The 21,265-nt window shown below is 35.0% G+C and overlaps 1 protein-coding gene across 2 annotated transcripts in view; it reads right to left on the reverse strand.

The window, feature by feature from the left end:
- LOC149085230 (glutamate receptor 1-like) overlaps positions 1-21,265 on the reverse strand; it is a 171,676-nt gene that overhangs the window by 12,347 nt on the left and 138,064 nt on the right. For both annotated transcript variants that reach the window (XM_089233110.1, XM_089233111.1), the window contains exons 10-11: positions 18,078-18,433; positions 14,700-14,898 (exon numbers count right to left, since the gene is read on the reverse strand). In XM_089233110.1, the coding sequence (XP_089089236.1) occupies positions 14,700-14,898; positions 18,078-18,433 (555 nt within the window). The remainder of the gene's footprint in view (positions 1-14,699; positions 14,899-18,077; positions 18,434-21,265) is intronic.

A 21,265-nucleotide genomic window follows, 5' to 3' on the forward strand; every position in this document is an offset into this window, starting at 1 on the left:
GTTATAGCCGAAGTTGACGTTTTCAAGATATTTTCTGACGAAGAATGTAACCAGATGCAATCAAGAAGTTATTTTATAATGATTAGAATAATCATATATGTGATCCAGAAAAATGAGATTATATATCCGGGACATCTCCAATTCCCTCAAAAAAGGTTTCTAATCGTCCGCAATAATGACAAATATTGCTTACAAAATAATAGCGAGAAAAGGAATCTACGTCAATTCAGCTCCGACGATTCAGCGCAGACAAATCAGTGCTATCACATGTCCAGTTATTCAAAAAATTAAATAAATAAAGACATAAATGAAGAGAATAATATGATTAATAACATAATTTATAAAATAAGAACGTGCGTCCCTGTTGGCTATGAAGCAAGCGTTTCCACAATGCAAACAAATAGTTCCATTTTTCACAGTGCTTATGGCGTCGAGTACAGACAAGTGGATTGCAAGTTAAATATTCGACAGACAGTGATTTTGCATTTAATATTAGAAAATTAGCTGCATTAGCATTCGTACCAGACAGAGACGTAGTTGAGAAGTTGGAAAAGATTTATTAGATATAGGAGTACTGCAGAGGCACTGAAGATTTACATGATATTGTAAATTATTTCCAAGACACCTGGATTGGAAGGCCAATATGGAGAAATCATAGGGGAGATCCAAAATTCGCAATAGAACCGTGTAATCAGTTCGACGTCACTATTGACGGCTTTGCAAAAATCAATAATAACATTGAGAGCACTATTCAACAGCGTTCAGTAGCACTATTCAACTCCATCATTCCAATATTTCGAAATAACGCCTCTGCAGAAACAGGAGAAGCTAACAAAAATTAAATTAGAGCAGGGCATCTTCGAGAAATACAGTGCTACAACAAATCTCCAGCGATTTAAAACGCATTTCATGAGAAAATGATAAAGACTTTAACGTTAATGCTTGACGGAAACGCGTGAAGTAATAATCCTAATTAAAAGTTAAATAAATGGTTTGCTTTCGACGCTATTACAGAAACAAAAGAAAGTATGAAATCCTTGAATGATCGACCGAATTCACAAATTTTAATTCATACAGAAAAAATAGATGTCTGGCAACAATCGCATATAGAAATTATTTTATGTATTATCCATAAATTGGACAACAAAAGAATGATTTCTTAAGTTATAAATAATTTGAGTTACGAAGACTACTAATTTTGTTCACAGTAATTCCAAAATTCATTACATCGAAATATGCATATATTTTTTACAGTTCAAATACAGCTTCCAAAATGTCCTTTAATGATGTAAAAAAAGGAAATAATAGGCATATAGCGTCATATCCAAAAGTGATGTCACTATCCGCTATTACTACGAAGGTATCAAGAGTTGGCCTTGATAAATCAAGGAAAGAAAATTCAACTGGCATTGCGGAGAATCGAACTATAATATCTTCTCAATTTCCGGATGACCGCACTAGACTTCTAAGGAAAGAGGATTCGTTCGCTTTGTACTGTAGTGCACTCATCCGGGAAGTGAGAGGACGTGGGTTCGATTCCCCGCAAAGCCAGTTGAATTTTCTTTCCTGGATTTATCTTCGCATCAGTCAGGTGTCGAAACCTTCGTTTATAGCGTCATAGACTAAAAATTATTGTGATTTTGTTCTGCAAAAAGCGCTGTCTCATTCATTACAAATTTATAAATTCTATTTTATGTTATATGGGGCTTCTGATAAAGCATGGGTTAACGAACGTTTTGGTTTCCTATTTTACTTTTATTTCCAATACGGTGTCTATGATATTATTAGAGGGGGAGAGGGAATACCTCTCCTACCTTCTATATACCAGGGATATTACAGAAATTCTTTGCAGTGTTCACATTCCACTAAGGATTCCCTCCCGTTTATAATTTAATCAGTAAAAGTATCACCAATGCAGCGTTCCCGATCAATTTTAGTTATTATCAGAGAGTTCACTGAAAGTGTGGCATTCCTTCCAATTACTGTATTTTAATTTATCTATAGAAAAGAACGTTCACCGAATAGTGCACTTTCAACAAATCCAATTGAGAATTCTTGAGGATTAAAAATTTTCTGTATGCGCAAGTGAGATACGTTAATGTTTTATTTCACATAGATCCATCCTAAACTCGTTTCAAAACTCCAAATCCTTATTCATCGAAAATTCTGTAAATTTCAGAGAACCAATTACACGTGTCAGCACCATGTTTGACTCTAGACAGAGATCTAGGGAAATCAATTTAAAATTGAATTTTCTTGGTTAATATTTGAAATTTAGTCATTCCAATCTCTTCACGGATTTTAATTTCCAATGATTTTCTGTATTTCTCAAATTTTCGAAACGTTCGTATTAGGCATATGCAAACAAAAATACAAAAGTATTTTCCCGGATTATCTAGAAGATGAAAAAATATCGTTGCTCGCTGATGTTTGGCTGTTGAAGGACCAGTGTTTTTGAAAAAATTAGGTAGTTCAAAACAAATTATCTAGCCTGGCACTTTAAAGTACCGTCAGGATATAAATTAAACAGTGTACAGTTCTATTTTGTTTCGTGAACCCTTTTTTATGGCAATGAGTATAAAAGAGACATACAAGGATGACGTCACTCCCCGCTACCATACGAAGGTTTTAACAACTGGCTGTTGCGAAGATATATTTTGGAAAGAGAGAAAATTCAGCGGCCCCTGCGGGGAATCGAACCTACGTCCTTTCACTTCCCGGGTGAACGCCCTAGACCACTAGACTACAGAGACACGGAATCGCTCAATCTTTCCTTGGAGCTCGTGTACACTGAAAGGGACCGTACATGGACGGCCAGTTGTTAAAACCTTCATATGGTAGCGGAGAGTGACGTCATCCTTGTATAAGTCGCCATCTGGTGGCAGCGTCAGCAGTTGTGAGCTTGGCCTGAGTCTGGTCCGGCCGTCCATGTACGGTCCCTTTCAGTGTACACGAGCTCCAAGGAAAGATTGAGAGATTCCGTGCCTCTGTAGTCTAGCGGTCTAGGGCGTTCACCAGGTAAGTGAAAGGACGTGGGTCCGATTCCCCGTAGGGGCCGCTGAGTTTTCTCTCTTTCCAAAATATATCTTCGCAACAGCCAGTTGTTAAAACCTTCGTAGAAGAGATATATAGTACCAGATTTTCTCTGCCTCCATGTATGGTCTATTTTTGAAACAGTGATAAATATCTTCAAAATGCCCCATAATGCTATAGAGTGAGTCAGGGTCGATTGGTTGTCAAGAGCATCAAGGCTGCTATAGGAGAATAATTGCGTTTTGCCACTTAAATAAATTTAATCAGAAAAGTTTTCAAAAGTACTTATTAAATATTGGAAATGTGCCCACTAATTTAAAATCGAGCACAATGTACATCACAAGTGTTGCGTTGTATTGGATATTCATAATTTTTACTAGCTATTCTCTCCGGTCAGATGGGACGCCATTTTTTCGCAGATGGTGGGTCGGGTAATATACAAATACAAACACAAAAGCCACAACAGGCATTGCCCAACGAGGTGGGTGAAAAAAGATTTCCATAAAAAATTATGGATGTCAAATATAACTAAACTATAGTAACCCAAAATAAGAGCATATAGATCACGAGAAAATACTAATAATTAAATATATAATACACTGCCCACAAAAGAAAGATTATGGTTGTATTATCTAATTATGGATAGCTTTTCGATTTATTCCATTATGTTTATTGCACTTCTTTTTAAACGTGTCAATTGTGTTAGAATTCACGATCCCCGGGGGTAAGCTATTCCATATTTATTAACGATCCTTTAGAGAAAATTCCACGCGACACCACAATTTGGAAATTGCCCTTACTAAACAATACTACTGTTCCCTTGTCGAAGCAGTTGATTGATGGTGTATAAAATAATTCATGGTCAATCCTATCCATCCCGTTGAAAAACTTGAACACTTCGATCATATCCCCCGACACCTGCGTTATTCTAATGTAAACATATCCAAGAAAACAAGTCTCTCTTTATGCGACTTGTGGAATACTATACGTATTATTTGAGTTGGGATAGTATATCTCTTCAAGATGGGAAGTTTATTAAGATAGAAGAGGAAAGGTTTAGAAATAATGTGTGTCCTTTTCTCTATGAGCCCACCTTGACCTTTTCGGGGCAAAATAGGAGGATTGCATTTGCAACTCTTGTAAATAGACTATGACATCACCGCATCATCAACTACAACAACAAACGGTGAAATTTTCATTTCTCATTGTCATAGATTCATGAAATCTTGTTTTTGATCAGTTCGAATTAGTTTTCTTCTCATTTTGATCCCCCTCATATTAACAGCACGAAAATGGTTTTTTAAATATCTTTTTTCTTATTTATAACATTTATTTTTGAATACGATACACTCGTCAGTGCAAAAAACAAGAAATGAAATTTAATAAAAAATAAAGATATCAGGTTTTTCTACCATGTTTCAAATTAGAATACACTTGTCTCGATACTCCGAGGTGAACAGGACCGAGGTTCCCTCGGATTATCCGAAAAAAAAAAAAAACTAAGACTTCCTAAATTCATAACATCGAATTTTCGGGTGGGGCTTATACCTATGCATTAGTACCTACTCTTACGTAATTCAAATGCTCAGGTTATTTATTCATTGGGATGCCAAGACCAATGGTCTCATTATAAAGGAGGCTAAAAGTGCTTCATGTTCCTGGGACCCGATTTCAATGTTATTATTATTTTTTTATATTATAAATTTACTGTACAGGGTACTGTGAAAAATTCTGCCACACACACACACACACACACATCAAGGTCCATCCCAGCTGAAGGATCAAGACCCTTTAAAACTGAAATTATTCACATTCGCGCGAAGAATAAAAAAAAAAAAAAAATGAAAGTACGAGAGAGATCTCTTGGCGAAAAACCGAAAGGGAGAGTTATTTTAGAAAATTTCAGCACTTCGGATTATCCATAACATCGAAGTTTCGAGACTCGGATTTTCGAGCTTTACTGTAATATATAAAAAAAAAAAAATAAAAGTGGTATTCCATATCACCCGAATGTACTATATATTTAGTATTTGTGTTTGTGCTTCTGAGAATACAGAAAGCATAAGCTACCGTTGGATGCAAGCCAAGAAATTGGTCGATATGTACGCCGAAGGTCATTGAACGCTTTTGTTTCCGGCCTTTCCTCGTCTTCTGGTAAAGATTTCTCGCTGCTCGAAGTAAGCATCGAACGTCTTAATGTCGTAAATCCCTAAACTCCTCCCTTTCTCGACCTTTCGAATATCTAGCAAGCGAATCAGAAGTAACGAAAACCTGGAGAAAGATTCTGAGTAGGTTCTTCTTTCCCCCCCCCCCCTGCATTCTAATGTATGAACGCGCCGTCAAGAATTCCGCGATGCATCGCTATGAACTCTAATAGCAGCATAATATCGAAAGTGAATTAGCGGAATTGAAACCGATAACAATTCTTTGATTGGTTTAATGTTTCTTCTAAAGTAAACTTGGAACTTTCTTCTCGTTCGGGTGTTTCGAAACAAACGTCGAGACATTTGGAGAAATAGAAAGCCAGCCGCGGGGCTTTTTCTGACCTTCAAATATTCCTAGTAGCGAGCGTTTAGAAATTCATTGCTATCATTCGCGCATAATTTCGCTTTTCGTTTCACATTTATTTTACCGCAGTTAACGCCACTTATTAGAATCTCGGATAATGCTATCACTTTTGCAATGAATGAAGCAAAACCAATATCATAACATGGGGAAAATTCGTTTATAGTTATCGGCAATTCGGATAATGTTATCATTCGTTTTCTGTTGAAAGGATTTTTTGCGCATTCTGAAGCTAAGGTTTTCAGCCAAACTTAATTTTTTTTTTCTGTAAGTTACCGTTGTCAGGTTGCAATACTGTGTAGGAGGCTAGAAGGTGTTCTATCCCTACTCCCTCGTTGTTAAACATACCCCGGAACGCTGTGTTACATTTCCGTACATAATGTCGTATGTACATACATAGCGATGACAAATGTATGACAAAGCACTTTTCTTCAGTTCTTGATAAGTTTCTTTCAGAAGATCAGACTTAAATTTCTATTCCAGATAGACTTTCTCAAAGTATCTATGAAACTTATTGTGTACATCGAAAAAAAATATCGTAATTTGTGATCTACATTAGACTGCATTCTAATGCTGAACAACGACTGAATAAAAAAAGTGCAGGATTTTAGCTTAAAGCAGTGGCTCTCCAAATTTGGTCACCCGAGGATCCCTTACCCAATTCGTGGTTCATCTGCAGCTCCCCAGAAGAATTTGGTAGATATTTTTAAATACAAAGAACTACTTCAAAGCATAAATAGGCAAAATAGACAAATCAATTTCCCCAGCTCACCGCGTCACCCCTAGGAACCGCAACGGACACTTTGAGAATCACTGGCTTAAAGGGGGAAAAAGAGGTGCTGTTGTAGAATAGAATAAAAGGAAAATGGACTGATTGAAACACATTTTGCAACCAATTATGTGGGAAAGAGAAAAAGTTGTCCCGTTTTACCAATACTCATTTACCATACGCACCACCCAACCAAACGGGATGTACGGTCACTGAACTTGCGAACGGGATGTTTTGGATATAATTATCATTTGGTTATCGTTATCAGAAACCCCGAGTCCCGATATAATCACATTAAGTGGCGTGGACAGTATTTACGTGATAGTTTTATTAATTTTTGCAAAAGTGACTGTTAGAATTGAAAATGGATTCAGATGAATGTGTGTGTAGATATGCTGTTCGATTATATTCGATATTTTGTCAATACATTAGCTAATTATTCGATTGGAGCAAAGTTAATCGTCACTAACAATAGATATCAACAACTCAGACATCAAAGATGAGAATTAATACTGTACTGAAGCAAACATTTCTGACTCTGCACACACTCATGCATTCCAACCACGTTTTTCGTTTGGCACAGAACTTTTTTTTCCTCTTCGAAAACGGCACCAATTGAGTGCCGAAAGATATTTCTGTGTTTTTATACTTATTATTTGCCTCCCCTAATGCGTTGTCTTTCTTCGCTAGTCTCAGGAAAAGTTACTGATTCAATTATTTGTTTATAAGATCCTTTTTTTTGAATAACAGAAAATTCCGACTCATGTTTCAATAAATTCATTATAAAAAATATATTGCAGTTATTATTTTTTTTCAGTTCTCTAAAAATTATCTTTCTAAGAGACTAGAGTTTTAAATTATGAATCCCGGAAATAAAGTGGATGTCCTTATATCGACGGCAGTTACCTCTTCTCATTAGCCATTTTAAAGTCATTAAACCAATCAATGAAACACTTTATTAACATGAATATACTGGGATATATATATGAATGTGTATATTCAACCGAAAATGTATTTCTAGTAAACTTCGTCTACCGCAATATATACGTTTTAGGTAATTAAGGCTTTGAAGATTCGCAAGTTTCCAAATCGCGATCTCTCGATATTTCCCGAGCATTCCTCAGGTCAATTTAAACCGTCTGCACTGTTTCCAAATCCACAGCGATCTCGATTCTGTAACATATAACTGATGTCACTTATGTTTGATTCTGCTTCCGTCACGCAACAGACGGACGTTGAATGTGGTAGCAGTTGATGAATGGAAGATCTTACTCCCGCGTGAACACTGCATTTGCGTTAATTAAATATTGGTTGCATGGATTTTCACCGCCATCCAGTGTTTAACACTAGATTATGATTACGCTGAGTGGGGCTACAAATAACTTGTCGTGCAGAGAATGATGATCATCAACACCGACAGAAACGTCACGTTTCCTCGCTCGTTTTAATTGAAAACATACAAATCTGACCATAGAAAGCTATAATAAATGAATAAGTTAAAAATAATCAATCTTGCCTTTATTATATCGTGGAATCGATAATTTATAGTGAAATAAGTAACTGATACATATAATTTCAAAGTCATAATTCACTTGGTCAACAATAAAGTTGCTATACCGTCAAATGAGGTGACGTGGTGACTAGTGGGATGACTTGGGTACATGATCTAGTTTTCAATTTTAGATGACGCCATAGCCACTGTGAATGAAAGTGAATAAAATAGAGAGGTGATTCCAGGCTAGTCGCGAGAGTGAGCCTCCATGATTCAAAATAGTGCCCAAATCTTTCATAATTATCCCGTTTTATTTTCCTCCTTGTTTTTTTTATTATTACCTGTGTTTTAAGATTCCATGAAACCATTGAAAAACTTTGTTTCCAGAGCTTAGTGGTTACATGTTACAGTGTTAGGAGTTTGCTTTGGTAAGTATAGTTATTTTTTCGATCGTGGACGAAAAATTATCTAATTAAATCATTTTTTTAATTAATGGTTGCATGATTAGTGAAATATTTAAGAATCGTGAGTAGACATGGGGCAGTATTTTATATTAGTTTCCCCAGGAAAAGGAATAACCGTGGAAAATCTTTATAGTCTCAACCCCGAGGAGTCTCCAACCAGTAGTACTAATCATAGTAGAGAAACACACAAACATAAATAAATATACCGCATAAGATACAGAAAAGTGAGAACAACCTTTTCATACTACAACATTCTGAAATCGAAGCTCCTGCATCACAAGAGATGAAATATAAACATAACTCCTACTACAGAACAGTTTGATGAAAGTCAATTCAGACCCGACATCAGAATTGGGAATTTTATTTCAGTCAAATATGTGTGTGTTTGTGTGTGTGTGAGGGAAGGAAATACACCCAGGTTAGATTACTGAAATTTTTTTGATAATGAATATCATGTAAGTAGGAAGTATGAGGGAGAAAAAGAGTAAATATTGGAAGTCAGAGCTGAAGGATGAGATTTGGTGTTCATCTAACTCTCTCTGTATTGAGCAAGATAAATCCATGATAATCCAAAGAAGAAAAATAGGCATATCTGACTAGGCAGATTTAAATTGTAGACATAAGAGAATAATTTCCAGTATTATCCAGTATTATTCCAGTATTATCTAAATATTTGTAATGAAAACTAAATTTATGTATTTGTGGTTTTTTTTTATTTGTCCCGAATTATTTTCAGTGGGTGAAATGGAAACATACGCTTCGATTGGAGAAACATCAACATATTATAATAGTGTTCCCAAGTCACCCAACCTGACGGGGTGACTTGGGGGTACGGCTTTGTATTCTATTTTCTCCATTATAATAAGTTTCTATAAACAATTTTCCTTTCATAAAAACTTAGAGAAAAACTTCTTTCTAGTGGTGTAACTTTTAGTGAAAAATTCAAATTCTTAAGGGTGAATGGGAGATAATACAAAATATGTCCAAAACCTGAAGTCAAGTCACGCCATTTGACGGTTATAAAAGTTTTATACAAGGATGACGTCACTCTCCGCTACCATACGAAGGTTTTAACAACTGGCTGTTGCGAAGATATATTGTATAAGTCGCCATCTGGTGGCAGCGTCAGCAGTTGTGAGCTTGTAAGGAAAGATAGCGAGATTCGGTGCCTCTGTAGTCTAGTGGTCTAGTGCGTTCACCCGGAAAGTGAAAGGACGTGGGTTTGATTTCCCGTAGGGGTAGTTGAATTTTCTCTCTTTCCAAAATATATCTTCGCATAAAACCTTCGTATAAAAGTTTTGTTTCTACACCCCTATTACGTTTGTTTTCGATCAATAATTTCACATAATTTTCTTTGCCATTGAAAATATTACCAGTTCTTAGAATTTTATGGTTTTATACGTTTTTAGATTCAATCATATGTTCTGATGTGGTGATCGGACTGCATTGCCCAGTTGAAAACTGACAAAAAAATACAGTACTTTTTTTTCCATTTCTGAAGAAAGACCGCATTGCGGCTGCTTAACTAGAAAATATTCTCTTTGAAGTTTCAATATTTCTTGCATCCCGGAAGAAAACACTATATATCTTCGCCTTCAAGCTCTTATGTGACAGTGCCATTATTCCTTAAATCATTCATAAGCGTAGAAAAAAACAATGTTTTATATTTTTTTTCTAAGTGAAAGACGTCGACCTACACAATTCATCTTAGGTGCCATCGAATGAATACACTTCAGTGAGGTACTCGAAATTGCAAACGGAGTTCTTGAAGATGGATCGACTAGGTAAAATCGAGACACGAGTTTAGTGTAACACACATGAGACCATAGCACCATCTCTCTTATTTGATCATGATGTAGAACAAACTATGAATTATTAATAATTCTGTATGAAGCTGAGATTGGGTGCATATAGTTTTATTTTGTTTCAATTTTCTTCTCTAGGATTTGAGAAAACAGACTATCAATTTTTCTGTGTTTTCACAGCAAATAACCTTATTACTACGTAAAAATTTATAAAATTTTCATTCAACTTAGATAATCACACTTACCGTGTACAATGACGTTATTTCTTAGTTTTCATAAATACAGTCTACGCCGCTTACGCTTATTGTGATCACATCAGGACCAAAAAAATCCCGTAAGCAAGTAGGGTGATTATACATCCCGTTTGGTGAAATGGGAAAATTTTTCAAAACGTGACAACTCTGTTCTTTCATACATAGTTGGTTGCAAATAGTTCAATCATTTTTTAGTTTTCATTTTTTTTTAAATTCTATAAAAGGGGAATAATTTTTTTCTTTATAAAACAAGCTAAAATCTAAAAGCTAAATTATTAAAGTTGAAATCCTCCATTTCTCTTTTTTCATCCATTGTTAGGCATTAGAATGGAATTGTCTGATGTCATGCATTAAGTTTTTTATGATATCTTGAAAAGTCACTCGGGAAAAGAAATTTGAATCCTACCGACTGAAAGAAACTGGTCAAGAACTGAAGGAAAACGCTTCGGGGCGCGGTAGCCCAGGTCGATAAGATACTCGCTTAAAGTACCAAAGGATATGCAGAGGTGTCGCGAGTTCGATACCCGGTTCGTCCTTGTCAGAAAACTTTCCTGACATAGGGGTACAACCGAAACAGCGACATGACCGCAGAAAACATTGCTACCGCAGGGAGTCCCCCATCGAGGGGTTAGCGTACCAACCCCTCGACGAGTATAAAAAGAAGCCTGCCGTTCGGAATCGGCAATAAATTGTAGGTCCCGGTCTAATTAGCCCTCGTGTGCAGAAAATGACCGCGGTGCGACAAAAAAATGATCAAAATGAGGAAAACGCTTCTTTTGTCACACATTTGCCTTCACTATAGGTAGGTCATTGTAAAAGCAGCCCCACATGTATATGGATTACTACGGACTGATTACGACATTAAGTACGGAAACGTTTGTCAACAAGGCAAGAGAGAACACCTTCTAGCCTCCCACATAGTCTTACAGCCTAATAACGATAACTCACAGGAGAAAAAACAAGTTTTGTTAAACCTTAGCTTTTCAAAATGCGCGGAAAAAAAAATCGACTGAAAAAAATTTGATAGCATTATCCGATGTCCAGATAAACTACAAACGAATTTTTTCCATGTTATGATATTGGTCCGTTCTGTTCTTTCGAAAAATGATAACAATACCCGAATGATAACTTTATCTATGATTCTAATAAGTTGAGTCGACTTTATAGTTATAGTGAAAAACAAAGTCTCAATAGCAACGTTGATAATTATTCTATTTGCCGATATTTAAGACGTGTTATGAAAATCGTTCTTAAAAAATTATGTGGAATTTATGGTTATAAATTTATGGATTATTATAGATATTTCTTTAAAAGTGCTGTATACACTGCTCAAAACAATTAGGCGATACGCAGTTTTTTTAAATTTAAAAAAATTAGTTAACTATTGTGGAACAATTCTTTCAGAATGCCTAAAAATATACTTTGCGAACATTTTATCAATTAAAATGTTTAAAAATCACAATTATCGTATTCCCTCGCATTAGCTGGCATGCCGGGAAACATTGAGGGAAGACCAGCGTGCCGATAAATACGGGAAATCACAGATTCTGGAAAATCTAATATCTAAATATCTGCATTATAAAAATCCATTGAATTGGATGAATGCATATTGTGCTCCTTATTAAACCTCACTTTTCTCGGCATGCTGGGAACATACCAGGCACCAACATTCAAAATTCTGATGTCCCTCGAGTTTGGTGGCTTGCCGGCTGATAACAGGGGTAAATAAAAACTACATTTCCTCTAATTCTTTTGAGCAGTTTAGGTCTTACATGCCAGCAAATACGATATATCGCATTGAATATTCTGATCAAATCTTTTATTCAAATCAAGTTGGCCAGAGTATAAGATTAATATTTTATATAAATATCGTATATATACATTTCATATTATATTTTCATTTATTTCATTTTATATTTTCTTAAAAGAAAACAAATACTGTATATAAATGTGAATGTATTTCTAAGTTTTATTCGAATCGAAATAAATAGGAAACACATGTCTCTGATCGCTTATTATTTTGATATCTGTGAGACGTAATCCCTATTGAGATTTAAATCATTCTATTCGCGAGAATATTCAAATTTCCGGCAAGTAATTTGCGATTGCGACCAGTGTAATTACGATATTGTTACCACATGTATAGGCTGGTCTGCTGCTTGAGCGGCTTTCAGGAATCTCACCATGATACACGTGTTCATCCTTGCATATTAAATTGCTATATCCCTTCAGTAAGGCCTATTCTCGTAATGTCTAGATGTAACAAGTTAAGCAAGATATTTTCTCGGAATTTCTATTACCGAAATTCTTTGTTCTAAGAAATCGTTCATGGGGGTCAATATCGGAGAGAGGGGTGGGGAGATCGTTATTATTTCCGGATAATTTCCGTAAATCATGTCTTCTTTTAATTGATTCAATCTTCATCAGACTGAACCAGAAAATAACTTTTGTTTTCTTACAAACAGACCACCGTGGTTTATCGCCATGGGCAATTTACTTATACAGGGTGATTCAGAAAAACATCGCCAAACTGAAAGGGCAATTCAGGCATACAATAACAATCCAAAATGGCATAGGAACATAGATACGCAAACGTCACCCGGAACCGCTGCAAGGAGTTGTTACTTCACACACTTTTAAAGCAATACCGAACTCAGCAAGCATGAAGTCGCAATTCTGAAAACATGAGTACGTTAGGAGCCAAACATTCACTCAGAACACACATTCCGGAATGTACAGATTCGTCAGAAATTCCGCATGATGGACTGCATGCTTACTACTACTACTACTTAACCGTACATGCACCTCGTACACATTCCTCTGCGAAATTCCTAAATAATTGTAATCGGAATTTTCTTCTAATTCTAATCGGTACATGTCGGAATGTGTGTTCTGAGTATGTGTGGCCCCTAACGTATTTATGTTGCCAGAATTGCAATTTCATGTTTGCTGAAGTCGGGATTGCTTTAAAGGTGTGTAACGAAACAACTCCCCGTAGCGGCTCCGATAGGTGTTTGCGCAATTATGATCCTATGTGTTTTTGCATTGTTATCGTCTGCCTGTGAATTGCTTTTTCAGTTTGGCGATGTTTTCTGAATCACTCAGTATAGTGTTGTCAGATTTTTCATTGCTGCCATCTATATTTCAGAAGTGAAGTGAGTGAAATGTAATGATTGAATACAGAGAAACATCGATATAACGATACTCTGCAGACAGACCAAGAAACATATCGTTGTAGAGAAGTTATCGTTACATCGAAAGGTAGCAGGTTGCATTATCAGCAGGTGCCGCCATATTTATGTTGTCATTGACATCTCTTCTGAATTTGCGCTGCTAGTGCCACCATAAAATGCATTTACGAGTATATATTCACAGCAAAACATTGTAATTGATTAGCTAATGAGTAGAGTTCAGTTGATTATTTCACTGGATGAAGTGGTTTCCCGAACAACATTTTTGTATACTATAGAGAAAGTAGTTCACGGAAACTTCATTAATACTATTAAAGGGTACATAGTGCAAAATATCGATATTATCAGAGACCCTCGGAAGAACAAAAAGTGGCGAGAAATTTCAAAATATATTAAAAGTTATTTTGAGCGAAACACAAAAATATATTTTTGTAACACTCAAAATCTAATCAAAAAATATCGTTATAGAAGGATTTATCGTAGTAAAGGATATCGTTGTATCGAGTGTTTAACATTAGCCTATACGCAATTTCAAACAAAATATGAAAAAAATACCGTTGTCGAGGGATTTATAGTCACATCGAGTATCGTTGCAGCGAGGTTCCACTGTATTTGTACCATTATTGGCCTGCTACGAGTGGCGTGATTCTTAACGGGAAAATCGGCTCGCATTCGCGTCTCAAAGTTGGGAACCCACAAAAAACCAACTTCAGACGACCATTACTGTCACGTCGGTGGGGTTTGAATCCAGGCCGTTGCGATGCGAGTCCATCACTATGACCTTTCGACCACCGCGCAGGGCCAGAAAAGAACTAAACGAATAAAAATCTGAAAAAAAGAAATTTACAAATATCCACCTTATTTCTTACCGTCACTATTGAAATAAAATGATAAAACTCGTCCGGAATAAATTTTTCATCCTGAATTCAATCGAAATGGTTGTCGGGGAAGGTTTTGGTCAAAATTATTCATATATAAAGCATGAATACTGCAAGCAGAAACAGATTCAAAATATGTGTGCGCAGAAATTCCGAAAGTTTCTTATAATTTCGGAATGTATCATTTTCTGATTTAGATATCTTCATAATCACTTACGTAACGTTGCAAAAATAAATATTGACCATACCCGAAAGAACTCCTGTGTTGAGGAATACATCAGAGTCCCGTATTCGACTTCGGTTTGTTTAGAGAGGTCATCTGCGGAGTTGATTGGCGTCACCATCCTCTCAACGGTCAAAAAGGCAGCTAAATTGGCGGTATACGATGAGATGATAATGAGCGTGAAAAACCACCAGACACTTCCTACAATTCTGCCTGATATAGACCTAAAATATTAGAAAAATTACCCATAAATTTCCATAAGTCAATATTTATGAAAATCGATCGAAGTAATCGGGTAAGCCTGAGTTCTAAAAATTATGTATCAAGATTATTAGTGTCCGAAAATATTGAAACTGTTCAGAGACAGAAATTTTGTCGATGAGGTTCAACGTAAATTAATTGAAATACAAAGTTTCAGAGTGAAAAATGTGGTATAGAGATAATAAAATTTACAAGGCAAAGTAATGAGAAAAGAGAATTTCGTAACGAAAATATTTCACTACAGAGCGAGAGGTAACTGGAAAAAAAAAAATCAAAATTCTGAAGTGTAATTCAATCCTCGTTATGTACATATACAGGGTGTTGCCTCAAAGTGGCGAGAAACTCAGAGGAGTGGTATTACGCATCAAGAGGAACAAAAATTGCCATAGGGCATGGTATCGTAAACCACATTTAGTCGGTGAAAATCACAAAAATACTTATGAAGGGTTTGACGTCGAGTGGGACAAAAAAACAAGTAATAAGTAGATAATTACTATCACACAGCAGGATTACAACACAGCCTGTCATGCACAAAATAAAGTACAATCAGTAATAAAAAATAAAATAAATAAGTACAAAAACCGTTTACTTGACAGCATGATTACAATACAACCTGTGCATCACATTTCAACGTCAGAAAATAGACAAAGAAAAATTATTACAGAAGATTTTGTACTTATTATTGTACTTTATTTCGCACACCACAGGCTGTGTTGTTTCCTTTTAAATTTTACTGAGTAAATTTCTTTTTGCACAATGACAAAATGAGCAAATTTTACTTATTCATGATACAGTATTTTATTGAGAAAGAAATAATATTTTTATGATTTTTATATTTCTTCCAATTATTATTTCTTAGAGGTGTTATTACCACAGCTCTTTTTGTGCTGATATTTTTTCGCATTTTACTTTACTTTTAGAATGACACACATAATATTTATTACTTTCAGAATCTTTTCATGAAAAGCCTGCATGTTATATTCGAAATATTGGCTATAAACATAGTAACAGAAAAATTTTGCGTGAAATCATCCTGGTTGTCAGGCGAACAACGCTGACCAGTTTTATGTTTGCATGTCATTTTGCTATATTTTCTAATTTTAATATGGTTGAAAAAACGTTTTTCTAAACTACAGTGTTCATGATCTCTGCGACGAAATAATATTTCCCGCAAGAACGTTTTATAATTCACTTTTTTCATTAGCTACTCCTTCAACGCGTTATGCTCCAAATTTAATTAAAATGATATCTTTAATAAAATTGATCATAAAAACAAATTCGGGAAGTATCCAGAATGCAGTTTTTAGGATTTGTGCAATTAATACTAATCTCGTATCTGAAAATTAAAAAAAAATCATAATTTCCTCCTCGGAATTCTAAATAGATATTAAGAGCATGTAACGTAGGCGAAAACTAAACTCCTGTTTATTGCCTTCATTTACGGTTTTGCGAGGATACGAGCCATATTGCGAGAAATAATTCCATGCGTAAAAATCTAATTATGCTTCATTAATTTTCAGTTTTTTGGGTGGAGTCCCAATGATATCTAATTTGCAGTAGAATTTTATTCCAAGCTTACATTCCATATCCGATTTCAGTATCCCTGGAGAATCGGAAGCACATTAAAACTGCAGAAAAAAGCGTAAATTATCACTATATACTCTGAGTATGCTCGGCGTTCTGGACACGATATTTTGCTATTATCATTTCCACTTTTTTCATGTAAAGAGAACCCCACCCTTGGAGTCAAAAATAAGAAAAAATATGTGCATTTCATGGCCTGAATTTTTTTTTTGTTCTATAGTCTCTTTAATGCTATCAACACATGTTTATAAGTTTTTGTCGTTCAAATAATTGTAACATAAGTTTATTTGAATTTCAAAAATTATTTTCGAAATTATTATCACGGATATCATTCATATCAGATTGCAGAGTTAAGAATAATATACTACACACAAAACTCTGTAACAACGGTTTTTAATCTTTCTTTAGCCGCTACACAAAATCACCGACACGATCAACACCATGACCCATGTGTATATATAGCCTATACTTTGAACTTTTAAATGTGTTTATTAATTTTTTTCTAAATAACAAACTTTTGGTTTACAATGCTTTTTAAAACCAATCAGTACCGTCGTAATGGGTCCTGCAAACTACGTGGTCGCAGAAGGCACAAACTGAAGGGGTGGGATGGTTTTTTATCACGAAAATATCATTCGCTTACACTTGAGAAATGCCCAGAACCGGTCCTGCTACCCATAGGTTAAGAATCTTGATCTATATAATGACCACGCATGGCTGATAATTAAGAGATACTTAATTCTTTCGAACTTTTGGTAGCAAAATAAGAACACTATCTGTTATTTATTCATTTTTTGGGTTATTGAAAGTTGTTAGAATCAAGATTTCAAGTCATAGTGGCGAATTACATTTTAAAGGGAAAATAAATTTACTACTGTTTGTATTTTTCCATATGGATATTTATTGGTAAATTGGCGTTTATACTGCAACCGCCTTTTCCCCATAATAACGAATATCGAGTTGTAATAAAAACAATTTACAAGGAAAGGGTCCCAAGGTGACGTCTTCACAAAGCTTTGAAAAAGTTACCATTAATTCTAGTCATTAAAATATATGCACAAAAATCAAAATAAAAATCGCCGGAATCATTATAGGTTACTCACACACAAAAAAGGAAGTATTAATATTTTGAACGCCAATAGAGGCCAAGAATGAATTGAAAAATATCGCAACCCTAGAGTGTTTACAAAGACGTCATTCAAACAACACATGATCAAGTATAGCATAAACAAAAAGAGAATAAAAAGAGAAATAAAACAAGTTTTATAGAACAGAGAAGCTGGAGGAAAAAGAAAGTGAAAAGAAGTTTTTCTTAGATGTTCCCAAGAAGCGCAAGAGTGTCGATAAGTAGTGATTGTTATCATTTTTAATAATTTTTTGCAGCTTTAATAACTGCATTCCGCCACTAATTTTTTTTTTTCGCTTTCTGTTTTTCTGGGTGAAATGAATGTTCTTAAATTTCTTCATAATTTTTTGAAGACGTCACCTTGGGACCCTTTGCTTTGGGACCCTTTGTCTCTTAAAAATCCCTGCATGAAGACACAAAAATAAAATTTACCTTGGACATATGTCACACCCTTGCTGCATGAAGGCGCCGAGGGAAAACCAAAGGCTGTTGTAAAGTGAAAAGTCATTTGAGGCACTGGAGCCCATGAAATTCGCTTCATATTTCCATTCCTGAGGGGAAAAGCGACTTACAAGAAATAGCACCACAGACACGCCTACGTAAGCAAAGATTATGCACATCCATATCTCTTCGGATAAAGGGTTCATAAAGGAGAACACGCCAGGCTTCTTCTTCATCGGTTTCTTTATCATTATACTTATGCCTAACGACATGAATGGCTTGGTAAAATCTATGACTCTCTCCCTTGCCGACGTTATAGTTAATGGAGCTATGGCTATATCGGCTTCCTGAAAAATAAGAACATAAAATACAAATGCGCATAAATAAAACGAAAAAAAAAACTTTTTCTCTATTTCTATTTTTCATGTTATTTTTCAACCCGTATTTTACCGTATTTAAAATCCCAGTTCCCCCAATAACCTTTCTCAATGAAATATGGCCATCTATGCTTTTGTGAAAGTTTTTACAAATTTTTTATCAAATACATTTTTGTTCACTGCAACTTTTAGCAGCCCTTTATTTCCACACGTTGCACCCATTTTTTCAGTAATTAGTAAATTTGTCATTAATTACCCTCATTACTTAATCTTTTTTCTACAATCAGTAATATCCCGTATTTCGGTATTTTGGATCACAATTTCCCACATTTTTCTTGATGAGGTAGGGAGAAACTAAGTATGAAGGTGCAAGTTTTATTTGAACCAATATGGATATTAGTAATATCAATTACAACAATTGAATAATTTTTCATTCAGTTTGTTTCGAATTACCAAGTCTGCTGAGAACCACATACGCCATCGTCGCGACCATAGGTTGAGAAACGTTGGTCTAATGATCTCAATCTTAAAATGATACTTGATATCAATGAATTTCATAATTATAGTTTTGTTATGTATTATTCCCTAATTCAGGGTTCATCAACCACTGTGCTATGAAATTTGTTTAAAAAAATTGACTTCCAAAGTCCAAATGTCATTTCATAACTAATAATTACGTTTTGTTTCAGGAATATTAATTTTATTTTTATTATAATAGCAATAAATTGTTGTCTTGTTTAATAATTATATCATTATACCTGTACTTCTCTAAAAATCTCTATTCAAGTATGCTGGGAAAGTTCAACTGTAGGTCTAAGTGCACCGTGAGATAATAAAGGTTGAAAAACAATATGTACAAACAAAAGTACACTATGTAATGGATTACAGTCGTTTGTTCCTTTTCCACTGCTTATGCAACAATGCTTTGTTGTGTAACAGAAAGTACAGTCGATTTCAGTTAAAACACACCCCCTAGGTGATTCGAGAAGTGTATATTATATCCCACGTGTAAGTTATAAGCGAGGTTCTGAAATTAGCATGTATAGCTGTTGTATGTATGCATAAAGTGCATTATTGATAATGTCGTGAACAAAATAAGTTTGTGCAGCATATAATTAAATTTAATATGGAATGAATATTGTTTTTGGTTGATTATCTTCTGAGGAATTTTGAAAAATATATTGAAGGTTATACAGATTAATGAACACATTTTTTTTTCTTAATTTGATTGATTTCACTGACATTATCTGAGTTTTTGCTAATGATTTTCCTTCAAAATTGTCAGCATTTATACAATAAATTAAAAAAAAAACCCCGATATTCATAAATTCTACTTGTCACCAATCCACATGCTTTTGCAGAGTTTTTCAATAGGTAGAGATTTCATGCTCTTAAAACAGTGCGGATTTTTACTTTCACCGATCACAACAATCGTTTATCACTGCTTTCTGGGAAGTGATTCAAAAGTAACAGAAAAATAAACATTCAATAATTTCAAAAGCAAATTCAGTGCTGTTTTTACAAAAATGCATTGGAAGACACAATTTTTCTTAATATAATACATAATTTTAATGTTAGAATACATATATTTGTTACAAACAAATGGTGCTTTTTCTACGTAAACTATTACGGTGCTAAAGTAATTATTTACAGTTAATGAAATTATTGTTTTTACACAAATTCCTACGGCTTTCTGTGAAAAAAAGAACAAAAAACATCCAGATAGGGACCTGCATATAATACATGCTGCGCAAATAAGTCAGTTTTTGGCTTTATTTTTCCAGGTTTTTGTTTGCAATATGTTATATACGAATTATATTACAGGCTAAAAAAGTGTTTGTGGTATGTTCTATCCACAGTGTATGTTTTAAGTGGGGTATGTGATAACCGAGGTAAAAATATATGGAAGTGGATGGTCCAAAAATCGAGGATTACATCATCTGATCATTTTTGTCGCATCACGGTCATTTTCTGCACGCGAGGGCTGATTAGACCGGGACCTACAATTTATTGCCGATTCTGAACGGCAGGCTTGTTTTTATACTCATCGAGAGGTTGGTGCTCTACCCCTCGATGGGGGACTCCCTGCGGTAGCAATTTTTTCTGCGGTAATGTCGCCGTTTCTGTTGTACCCCTGTGTCAGTTTTCTGACAAGGACGAACCAGGTATCGAACTCGCGACACCTCTAAACATCCATTGGTACTTTAGGCGAGTATCTTATCGACCTGGGCTACCACCTCCCCCCCCCCCGTGTGTGTGTTACATCCGCCGTGCATGTTATATCCAGAGTATGTTACAAGTACTCGCCTGACTAAGTAAATATAGAAGGGAAATTAGTCTAGAGGTATTATAGATTTTAAATGATTTTTATATATAGAAATTATAGTGTTTTCATAAATTTTGTTCAATCATATTTGTTCATGGCTTGGTAAAATCTATAATGGAATGAAAGGTATGTAAACTTAAACCTTATTAGAAAATGAAATAAGTAAAATATTATATCGTCACTGAGAAGTAAAGTATCGATATATTGTAGTGAGATGGCGTTATGATTTTCAATGCATCGAGTAGATATGTTTTTATGAGGTTGTTTAATCAAGCAAATGCGAAAACCTTGCAAAGAAGCGATCAAAGCCAGTTTTCTCTTTTTTTCTTTTGAGAAGGACATCATTCCAGCATCGCTTTTAATCTATTTTTATTATCACGAAGAAGCTTAATAGATGACGAAGCCAGTAAATTATTTCCGACCCCCCCTCCTCTGGCACAAAAATAAGTTTAATATAATCTCCGTATTTCATAGGA

The sequence above is a fragment of the Pholcus phalangioides genome, unplaced genomic scaffold (assembly GCF_987345545.1).
Source record: "Pholcus phalangioides strain wild (caught in Gottingen) unplaced genomic scaffold, Ppha-v1.0 ptg000007l_1, whole genome shotgun sequence".
NCBI classification, from domain to species: domain Eukaryota; kingdom Metazoa; phylum Arthropoda; class Arachnida; order Araneae; family Pholcidae; genus Pholcus; species Pholcus phalangioides.